The sequence below is a fragment of the Gavialis gangeticus genome, unplaced genomic scaffold, assembly GCF_001723915.1.
Source record: "Gavialis gangeticus isolate Ggan-Ray unplaced genomic scaffold, GavGan_comp1, whole genome shotgun sequence".
NCBI lineage: Eukaryota > Metazoa > Chordata > Crocodylia > Gavialidae > Gavialis > Gavialis gangeticus.
In genome coordinates this window covers 4,374,583-4,386,041 of record NW_017728998.1, presented here as the reverse complement: position 1 = coordinate 4,386,041, position 11,459 = coordinate 4,374,583, and the positions used below count along the sequence as shown (strand labels likewise).

The 11,459-nt window shown below is 49.1% G+C and overlaps 1 protein-coding gene across 1 annotated transcript in view; it reads left to right on the top strand.

The window, feature by feature from the left end:
- Window positions 1–11,459, top strand: part of JPH3 (junctophilin 3) — a 113,408-nt gene that overhangs the window by 67,935 nt on the left and 34,014 nt on the right. The window contains exon 3 of the mRNA XM_019505422.1: window positions 10,429–10,553. Coding sequence (XP_019360967.1) covers window positions 10,429–10,553 — 125 coding nt within the window. The remainder of the gene's footprint in view (window positions 1–10,428; window positions 10,554–11,459) is intronic.

Here is an 11,459-nt window from a genome sequence, read left to right as displayed (position 1 = left end):
CTGGAGGCAGGGGAAGGATTGAGCTGCTGATGGGGACGGTGCCGGAGTAATCAGTCTTTCCTGCCCAGGTGCAGGGGAGCTAGACCCACTGATCTGTTGCCAGCCCCTAACATCTATGAATCTATGAAGGCCTGAGCCTCTGCAGGAGCTATGAGAATTGGGGGTGCCGTGGGGGTGCAAAGCAGCTCACGCCGCCCGCCTGCCTATGAGCAGAGCGGGGCAGTGTGGCCAGGCTAAGTGGGCTTCCTGCTAGCTCCTTCCCCTCCCTGCAACCACCTTTGAATTGGCTGTTCCTGCCGCTGGAGACAGAAGCCAGGCAGTCTGCAGTGGCTATTAATAATTCAGTCCCAGTTTGCACCCTCCAGCGAGAGTGAGGAGAGGATAAAGCTCCCCTTCCGATCAATCTCCCATTGCTTTCAGACAGAACCTGAGAAGAGGCCGGCTGCTGCTGCGGAGCCCCTTGCCAGCCTCCCACCCCAAAGGTTATCTGGCTATTGATCCCAAGCAGATACCGCTGGAGGCCCTTTCCCAGCTGCAATGCCTCTCCTCCGCTGGCGGGGCTCTGGGGCTATCACATACCCTTTGGAGAGGGTGACATCATGTCCACAGCGTTGGCTCAGCTCCCCTGGGCCAGGGGTTTGTTCTGCTCTCCATTACAGCAGTGTAATTGCAGAGTAACCCCGCCCGAGGCAATGGGGTTGGGCCAGATACCGCTCCCTGGTGCACTGCTGTAAATCTGGAGGAAGCCACTGAAGTCTGCGAGGACTGTTTAGCATGACCGGTGGCTGATCCCGCAGCAGCTTTGTCTGGGGGTGCTCTCATGAGAGTGTCCATAGGTGGTTTTGTCCTTTGCATATACCCGCTATCTGATTCCACAGTCAGCTCCCTTGTGAGCAAACCCGAAGGGCCAGGGTCTCCTCTCAATTGCACACAAGTGCTGTTAACAGGGAAAGGGGAACAACTGCTGCTGTATGCCAGCATGGATCTGGAGTGGATCCCCTGAAGGTTGCACCTTCCCTTTCTCCCCCCGCTTTGTTTCTGTTCAGCAGATATCTGCTAAAGAGCTGCCTTTGGATTTGGATCTCTGGGCTGTTCTCCGGCTGTTGCTTCTAACCTCCTGGAGGTCTCATCCTCATCTCTGTGATAACAATGTGTGATAGCTCACCTAGCCAGTTAAGACTTGGAGAGGGAAGGATGTGGCCAGGTAAAAGGGGGGGGGAGCAGCGCACACAGGACCAGGAGGAAGGGATGCTCATCCAGTTGTCTGGAGGCTGTAGTTTTCCCAGGCAGAGTATGTGGCTTCTTTCATAGGCTGGGGCAAGTCACACCACTGCTCTGTGCCTCAGTTTTCCGGCTGTAAAATGGGGTTGATAATACCTGCCTAACCTCAAGTGTTGTGAGGGTTAATTAGTACTTGCAAATCACTCTCGATATGAAAAGTCTGCCAGTATAATGGGAAGCAGTAGGAGCAGATGAGCTTGGAGAAGCCAGCAAACAGTCCTTCCCCCTGCACCTCCAACCATTTCTCTGAACAACAGCAAAGAAGGATGAGCATTGCAAAACTCAGCTCTGGACTTGCCCAGAGGTGGGGGGACCTGGTTTATATCCCCAGGAATTCACAGTTTCTAGGGTTAGAAGGGACCCGAACAGATCATCAAGTCCAACCCGCTGCCCTGGGCAGGAACGAGTGCCAGTATCATAATACCCCACAGATATCTATCTAACCTCCTCTTGAAGACCCCCAAGGGGGGGATCAATTAAATGGGGGGATTGAAGTTGCTGGGATTAAGAGATCCTGACTATCCAGGTGCTAGTCCAGATGTGCTGCTACCTCTAGTTTAGTTGTCAGCAACCCACGTTGTCATCTCTGCCTCAGTTTCCCCACCTTAAAAGTGGATGCTGGTCTCTTCTGGACAGCACTCTGAGATCGGTCGGGGTGTGAAAATCACCAGAGATGAGCGAAATGGTGTTCTTGGCTATGAGTCTTTCTGATGCAATGGTGGCAGGCACCAGAGAAAAGCCTGCAAAATAAATCAGCACTAAAACCAGCAGAAAGAGAAGGCTTCCTTTTTTGCACCCTGCTGCCATTTGGCCCTTGGTGTCAGCCTCTTTTGGTCGAGGATGCAGCTTTACACTAGCAGATCCTTTGGGATGTGACCCTTTCCATGACCTCTAAGTCTTTTCCTTTCTTCTTGCTCAGAGAGTTTCCAGGTTGCGTCGAGGTTAAAAGTGGGGGCCAAGCGCTCTGCATGCAAGAAGTGCACGTCTCCTTCTCTCCCCTTGTCTCGCTAAATCCTGCACTGATTTTCAAATGCCAAATACAGCCCAGCACTGCTTGTGTGGCTGTCTGCTGCTTGAAGGGAGGCTGAGGGATGGAGGTTTCAGTGCTCTGAAACGGCTTTCTCCAGAATTTCCTGAAGCAATTTCTAACAGGTCGCGCATGTTATAATGACTATTCCTGTTTAAAAAAACACACGAATAGTTTGTAATGGAGACAGAAAATGTTCCCCTCCTGTAGGAAGATAAAGATGCACTTAAAAAACCTGCCTGATTACATATTGACCCACGAGACAAAGTGAATCCAGCGGAGCCAGCTCAGCCTCCTAGGAAAACTCGAGATAGTTCATTGTAGACCCAGGTGAAGTCACTTGTTCCTTAACTGCTGCCTTGCTGATTAACATTACAGGTATGAACAAGCAGAAATGCATGTCCCACGCTGGCAAATCTGCCATTAGTGCTTTTGCAGCTGTCATTAACGTCCCAGGCACCTCCAGCTAAAACCCGTCCACCATATCACTGAGTATTCCCCTGCTGTTACCGAGCAGACCAACTTGAATTTTCGGTTTGTTGCACTGTTGCATCTTGTCTCAGATGTAATTTAAACTATAAGCTCTCCAGGGCAAGGACGGTTTCATTATAAGCGCCTGTATAGTGCCTAACGCTGCAGTCCTAATTGAGGGCTAGTGCAATCCAATGGCTAAAAATCTGCAAGCTCAAGTGCATAAAACTAAGGGCCTACATCTGTATTTCGGTAATTAATAAAAGCAGCCTGCATTTTAGAAAGGCAGGAGACTGGAGCTACGGGTGTTCGATACTTGCAGGAAATAGCCTGTTTATCCTCTATGACGAGCTACAAAATTAAGTGCTTAGACTCTATGCGCTCTGGTTTGCAGATTGTGTCCCTTGCTAGGAAGGACTCAGGATTTATCCCCTTCAATGTGACATGATGTCTGGTGAAGCCTGGTGAAAAAAAAAATTCTGCAAAACATGTCTTTGGGTATTGTGATAGTGACTCAAATTATTTTCCTTTCATTAAGCATTTAATTCAGATAAACACGGTCGTGTCGAGTGTAGCCCCAGAGCCTTCTCCGCAGCGTCTGACATTTCAGCGCACTGCAAAGTAAAATGCCAGCAGGGTTGCTCCCCGGGGCTGCAGGCAGTTCGTGTTTTCATATGGGAAACGCCGGGACTTGGCTGCTCTGCAGGGGCTTGGTCTGAGCCGTCTTGTTTCCCTGCTAAGACCTGCGCAGGTGGATCAACATCTGTCTTGACCGGGCTCAGCAAACAGGCTGACCGGGGGAGAGAAGCCAAGTACAGACGTGAGGACTGGCTCACGTTCCCATCTGAGTTTAGTTTCTGACTTTGCAAGGAGCAGATTCGGTCTGCTGAGGTGGAGCCAAGCTGCACGGGGATTAAGCAGGGAGGACTCGATGGCAAGTCTTCAATTACAGGGAGTTGTGTGAAAATCGGGGTAGGCCTGGGGTATGTTCCCGGCTCCTGGAGAAACCTCTTCCTTATCCTTCACTAGGACTCTGGCCCACGGAGATCACCTGCTCTACAGTCTCCCGCAGATTTCTGTTGCCTTTAGTGCAAGGGGGAAGAGTGCTTTGGGGGTTCATTCCCTGCTGTGAGTGCCCGTGCCACACAGATCAGCATTGCCAATAAAGCTTAGAGTTTTTTATTTTATTTGCAAACCGTGGTGCCATTATGAAAGGAGCATCCATGAAATCCCATGTGCACTGGCTTCCTTGGATTTACTTGGTGTTGTCCTAAGATCATAGTCACGGAAAATGAGGGTCGGGAGGGACCTTAGGAGGCCATGTAGTCCAACGCCCTGCTCCAAGCAGGACCAGACCCAGCTAGATCATCCCAGCCAGGGCTTCGTCCAGCTGGGTCATAAACACCTCCAAGGATGGAGAGTCCACCACCTCTCTGGGTGACCTGTTCCAGTGCTTTATGAGTGAGAAAATTCTTCCTAATATCTAACCTCAACTTGCCTTGCTGCAGCTTGAGCCCATTGCTCCTTGTCCTGTCATCAGCCCCCACTGAGACCAGCCCAGCTCCATCCTCTTTGCAGCCCCCCTGCAGAGAGTTGAAGGCTGCTATTAAATTAAATCCCCTCTCGGTCTTCTCTTCTCCAAACTAAATCAGCCCAGTTCCCTCACCCCCTCCTCACAAGTCAGGTCCCCCGGACCCCCAACCATTTTTGTTGCCTTTTTCTGGACTCTCCAATTTGTCCACAACCTTTCTGTGGTGGGGGGCCATGAGAGAGAATGGAAAAGAGAAAATGTTTGTTGGCCTGAAGAAAAACAAAACACCCACAAAATGTCGTCCTTTCGTTCGATGTGATTTTGCAAACCAGAATTTCACCCAATGCAACATTTCTAAGCAAATGGCATTTTCTTACAGAAAAAAATGTGGGGAAAAAAACTCAACTCTCTCCCAGCACAGAGCTCATGTCAACTGAAGAGCCCCATTATTGCTTAGATAACGTTTTACCTTGCAAAATATTTTTGGAGTTGGCTGTTTCCCCACTTGATAATGAAGCCTAAGACATGGATTGCAAATCTCTTGTGTGCTTCCGCTTCTTCCCGAGTTCAGTGCATCCCTTTGGGTTCACACACATCCAAGCGATGTTAAAAATACAGGACTACAGTGCTGGAAAGGACAGGGACCTCCTGGGTCATCAAATCCCGTCCCCTGCTACCTCAGGGTCAGCTGAGCAAACCCTGTCTTAAGAATTAGGTTTTTTACCCTTCAGTCCAACAGAAAGGTTTTTCCAGGGCTTCACTCCTGCAGTCCAAAACCTTGTTCTACTTTCCAGCTTGTCTTTATACATGGCTAGCGTGTTCCCAACCTGAACCGCCACCTGAAATACCATTCAAGTTTTGCCTAGTTTGCCTACTTTCATCTTGACGTGCCCCGATCAGCACCCAACCGCCCTAGGTTTGCAGCAAGAGCCCAACCCTTTTAGGAAACTCCAGTGTTGAAATGCAGATTGCTAGCGAAGTCATCCCCCGACAGAGCCAGCCCTGAGCAGCCTGTTGGCATTCCTGAAAAGCCAGGGTCTTCCTTTCAAATCAGTTTATTCCAGCTTCTTATAGATTAGACAGAGCAGATAAGCTTGGCATTATGGCCCCCTCTTAGGAATTATCCTTTCCCCTGTCAGCTCCAGCCAAATCACAGCAGATCTGCAAAGATTTGTGAAAATCTGTTGGGTGGTTGGCTGGGTTTTTTTTCCCCTGCCAGCTCTGCCTGCCAATTTGACCTGTTGCCCAGCCATGATCAGAGGCGAGCAAATCAGTTTGGCATTAAAAGAAGACAACCAAAGTTAGCCCCAGATATAAGCCCTCAGACCGCAGAGATAACACTTTTCCCCTGGGATGGTCAAAGCTAATTCCAGTGAATTGCCATTCAAGGTGCATGTGGAAATGACTGTCCCTAACTCCCACCTGCTTTGATGGAGTCAAAGCCAGGGAGAATCAGACCTGGGATAAACCCAATGTCTCTTTTTAACCCTAGTGACAAACTATTGCTGCCCAGAAGAGATGAGAGCAGTGGTTTTGAGGACCCCTTAGACACAGTCTGCAGACCCCTGGGGGTCTAGAGAGAAGAGGCAACAAGTGGACATCAGAAATAAATGGAGAAAAGCAGAAGGACGAGCAGAGGGAGCAGTCTCATCACTGAGCCATGTGTGTGATCAGCTGGCTTTGGATCATATTTGCTCCATCCTTAGACCTGGCTCCTACTCTTTTGTTTTTAAAGGCTGTTTCTTGCCTGCTGCCACTCACTGCCAGCCCAGCAGATCCAGCCCAATACTGCAGTTGCTGTTGGAGTTACGCTTGTGCCAAATAGGAAAGTTTAAACCATAGTCTTATTTACTGTGGCTTCTAGGAGGTGACAGGATGGCTTGAGCCGTAGGAAGATTTTCTGTAGTAAAGCAGGGCTCGTAGCTGAGTTAAACTGTCTGGAACCAGGCAGCAATCGGAGATGGTGAGGTTAAAGGAAACCCTAATAATAACCTTTAAAATGCAAATGTTAGTATTAGGTTGGAAATGAAATCCAACAATTGAGTAGCATCGGGGTATCCTTAGGTTTGTCTGTTCCTCTCAGGAAGTAGAGGCTATTGGTAGGACAATGAATAATTATGTTATTTCCATAATTCATTAATAACACCCAACTGTTATCTTAAGCTCCTTCATCTCAGTGGATCCAGGGCTCTGCAAACCATGCAAATCCATGCAGGAACTATTCCACTGACAACTGAAATGCAGCCACTTCTGGGGTGGAGCACACAGCTGCTTAGAATATTACCCACAATAATAGCCTCAATAGCCTCGACCCACAATGTCGAGGCTTTCTTTGCCAGCACAGTGGTCTCAGACCGACATTATGCTTATAAAAACATGTTGACAGCCCAGGAGCAGATAAAAAGGGGGTCTTGAGCTAAGCTAGCAGCTTGAGAGTCCAGAAGAGCACTTGACAGGAGCTCTGGGTTGGCAGCATCCAAGCCACACCCGGAGGGGAAGATGCATGACTAGGCCCTAAGGGAGTCTAAGCTGATACGACTTGGTACAAATCTGGGTCCAAATCAGAGGAATATGACTGTAAATCTCACATTGGTAAAGGGGGGGGGGGCTGAAACAGTTTAATTTAAACACAAACATAGCCTGGTTTAAACACAAATTTAGGCTGGTTTAAATGAACTAATTCAAGCTAAATCAATCAAGCTCCTCTTTGGACATTCATTTTACTTAAAAAAACCAACAAAACAGGTTATCTGGGTGACACAACCCAGTTTCTAATTGTTCTTTCTCCTGAACTTTGTGCGGTGTCCCACTCCCAGGAAACGGTAGGATTGTACCCTGCAATTGCAGCTCAGCAGGGTCTATGTGCTGTCCTCTGCGACGCACCCTGAGCCCTTCTTTTTACAAGCGGCGAGCTCCAGGTCGCTGGAAGTTAGACGCAGCCATGCAAAGGAGGCGGCACGTGAGGCAGGAGAAGAGTGATTCGATTAGCGAGCGTGTATGGTTCTTGTAGGGCTTTACAAGGAAATAAAATCAAGCCATTAACGGGGGAATTAAGATTTAGTGCACGCTCTATACCGCATGCATATATATATAAAGGAGGCAGCTGTTAAATATAGCATGTGACAAACTCCTGCTAGCGCTAACTGGATTACTTGCATTTATTTGGAAATACTTAGGTATATTATCATGCAACGTATGGATCATCATAATTCTGCTTTTCACTTCATCCAGGCCTTACCTCCAAGCATCTTAGAGCTCATTACAAACAATTAAGCCTGCCTGCACCTCTGCACAGTGTCCTATGGTATATCCACTTTGCAGGAATTGGGTGTATTTATCACAGGATGGTATGATTGCCTTTTCAAATGATCTGGGCCAGATCCCAAAAGGGGACCATGAATTGCAGTTCTGATCCAAATGTCCACGCTCAGGGACTGACCCAAAGCCCAGTCCACTCAACAGAAAGCCTCCCGTTGGCTTTGCTGGACTTTGTCACCAGCCTCCAGTGGTGTTCCCAGTGGTTTCTTGACCTTGAGCCTTGTCTCTTTTTGCAGCTGGTGGGGTGCAGGTGGGGGAGTCGCTTGCCCTCTACCCTTCCACCATGTTCCAGCTCTGTGGGTTGAGGGATGGCCGAATAGAGCCCTTCTACCTGAGACTTGAGAAGAAAGTAGTCCAGGTCCCTAAGTCAATCTGAATCCCCAGTGGAGCCCATCCAAACAAGGTGTTGCCATAAGTTTTGCCTTTATTTGAACCCTATGTTTCTGTAGAGGGCTCACAGTGCTGAGTGGTAGTTCTTCTGGAAGGGACTGGGTATCTCTGTAAGCCATGGCCCGGTTTCCTATGCCCTGCAGACTTAGCTGGCACAGCAGCACTGAATTAGGCTGTGGAGTTAAAAAAAAAAAGGCTGAAGCTGCCGGTGTTCAGCAAAGAGACAGTCCGGAGCCAGGGGTCTGCTGAGCTTTGCACTCCGAGCTTCCCTGGCACCGTCCCCTGCAAAGGCAAAGCAGCAGGGTGGTGATTTCTTTGCTCTGCATCCTCGGTGCATTGCTCCAGCCTGCCAGGGCCCCAAGGCTGAACGAGCTGATCAAGTCCAACCGGCCCCTGTCTGCTTCATACATCCTCAGTAACTGTCCCCACGAAGTCTCGGTCTTGGGAAGTTCGCCTTGCTGCCTCCCCGTCCAGGTACAGGGTGTAGGAAGCAGAGTCAGAAAAAATGGCAGCAGTACCCAAAGCAATTTTTGGATAACTCCTCCTAAGGCCAAAGCCCATGGACCCAGGTGTTTCTTTCTACAAGGAGCTGATATAGATGGGGACTCCTGCAACGGCTGCAGCAGGGATCCTTAAAGAGCCTTCCAGGATCTGACAACAGCGACATCCTCAGCGCTGTTACAGGGAACGCACTGGGAATGACTTAAGGAACTGGGACCATCAGTCCTGCAGAGTGAGGCCATCTTCTGTAGGAGCCACCTGCGCCCGTGCTGCGGCCCCCCGGGAAATAATTCTAGGAACCGGCTGCATCTGCATCATCCCCACTACTCCAGCTTTGCCTTAAATAGCTCTTAAGGAACTAGTCATATCAATTCCATCAGCTGCTCCAGAGGAGCCAATTTATATAAATACAGCACTCGTTAAAGAAATGGAACTTGTCAACACTTGAAAATAAGTGACAGGTCATTACAGCTTCCTGCAGTCTTGCATTGTGCCGCTATTACACACAGCACCTGAGTGACGTTACAGAAGGATGGTAGATGCAGGTGCATATTAATCAATGGTGCAGTCTAACCTCCATTTGAATAATTGACCATATGCACGTGTGCACCCAAACGCCCCCCGCATAAAGATCCAAAATGAGTGCGCTGCGCTCTGCAAAATGGGGCACGTGGTCTTCCCGTTTCCCATTTATACGAGCTTGTCAGCACACTGCAGTCGGTTCTGGGCACTTGCAATGACAAACAGATGTAGAAAAATTAGGGGAAATTCATAGGCCAGCAACAAAAATGATGAAGGGAGCTGAAGGGACTGATTTTGGAGAGGGGGGAAAACAAATCAGGCTGGCTATTTATACTGCTCCCTTCCAGCACAATGTCTAGCCACTGACATTTTTTAAAAACACATATCTAGCTTGGCTAAAGGGTAGGATAATTGTTTAGCATTATTCAAAGGACTCATACATCAAGGATGGAGAGGGATTGTATACTGGAGTATAACTCAAAGCAATGGGATAAAACTGAAAAAATGTAGGTTACTAGGGAATACTTCTTGATCTGTGAGTGTGTGGAACAGCCCTGCAAGGGGAGTCACGGTAAGTCCAGCGCTTGGGATGCTGGAAAACAATAAATCTATAAACAGGCGCTGTAGGCAATGCTGGTGGAAAACGTCCTGCCCAAACTGCTTTTTAAGGGAAATACGGGTTTTCAGGGAACTGAACTATTTGATGCTTTCCGTTCCGTGGCATTTTGTCAGAGTCTGTCAGTGTCCAGCTTAGTTCATGTTAATTCATTCTCTTTGTTCCCCAAAAGAAGGTTTTATTGTAGTATTTAGTCCAGCTCTTCAGGCTCTGTCCAATGTGCTTCTTTGGGGGCAGCGGTAGACATCTGGCAGGGTCTGGAGAAGCCCTGCACTCCCAGACCCCAGGGTATTTCCGATCTATGGGGACTTTTTACCATCTTTAATTTTCCCAGAGCCTGATGAAATGCCTATGAGCCCGAACATTGCAGAAAAAGAGATTTTTGTTTCGTTTTGCGATTTCCTAGTTGGTCCAATCAAAGGTATCATTTTGGAAGCCCAAGTTCTAGATTTGTGCAGTCCTCAACAGGCCATGTGGGTCGGTGCAAGCGGTGGCTTCGCTTGCTTTGAATGCCTGGCACTGCTAGAGAGGTAAGGTAGGGGCTGCCTTTGGAGGGCTTCCAGGCCGATCTGTTTGCAATGGGGTGTCTGCATCGCAGAAGCAGGGTCAAGGACCACGGACACCAGCTCTTTGTCTTGCAGTGCAAAGGCTCCTCGGCCCAGCAGATGCATGTGGAGAGGGCATGGAGGATCGCTGATGCTGCTGGGATCCTTTGGGCGATGCCAGTCCCAGCAGGGCCTAATTCAGTGTTTGTCTTCCATTCCCTTGCAGGACCTCCCACTCCCGGGCGAAAGCGGACGCGGCTGTGACAGCAGCGCAGAAAGCTCAGGAGGAAGCTCGGATTGCCAGGATCACTGCCAAAGAGTTTTCACCTTCCTTCCAGCACAGGGAAAATGGTCAGTCTGCGCTGCCGAGCCTGCCAGACTCCCGGGATGACTTCATTCTGTGTGCGTGCGCGTGCACGTGCGTGCCTGCGTGTGCTGTACGGTACCTCCTCACGGGCCTCCTCGTGTCCGTTATCGAGCCGGTGCCGATGCTGCGCTCTCAGAGCCGAGCAGCCTGTCAGAGCCTGACCTGCCTCCCTGAGGCTTTTGGAAATGTTGCCGGTCCATCCCCTCCTTGCTCAGCTCAGATTTTGATCTCGTGAGATGGTCATGGGAAATCCATGGAGCTTTTCTCAGGCTCAGAAGCGATTAGACCTGTGGGGCTGTTTTCCTCGCCCAACCCTACAGGCCATTTGCCCAGAGACAGCAGTGTAATCAAAGCCCTGGAAGGCTAGATGAGCCCGGGCAACCTGCGCACAAAGTCAAACCCTGCTGGCATCCCGGGGTTAGGGTAGTGAGGGTGCATCTCATGCTTTGCTTGTGCTCCGTGGACCACCACCACGGTGCTCTGCTGCCAGTTGGGTTGTAGCACATGTTGTATCGCAGATATTGCAATCACAAGTCTGGGAACCTTTGCTTAACTTGAAGTCCCAGCCTCTGGAGTCATGTGCTGATATGGGCCACTCAGCTTTCATTTTCATTCCCAGTCCTTTGCTGCAGAGAAAATCCAGAAGCCAGAATAGAAAAACAAAGAACCTCAGATTTATTGTTCTTTTTAAAGTTAATGATTTTTAACTCAATTTCATGCGTTTTGGGGCCCAATTCATGATTTTTGTACATTTGTGCTTAGCAACGTAGCTATTGATCTTCGTTTTTTAAACCCTTCCTTCTGTACAAACATATGAGTTCAACTGCCTTGGACTCTGTGTGTGTGTGTGTGTGTGTGTGTGTGTGTGTGTGTGTGTGTGTGTGTGTGTG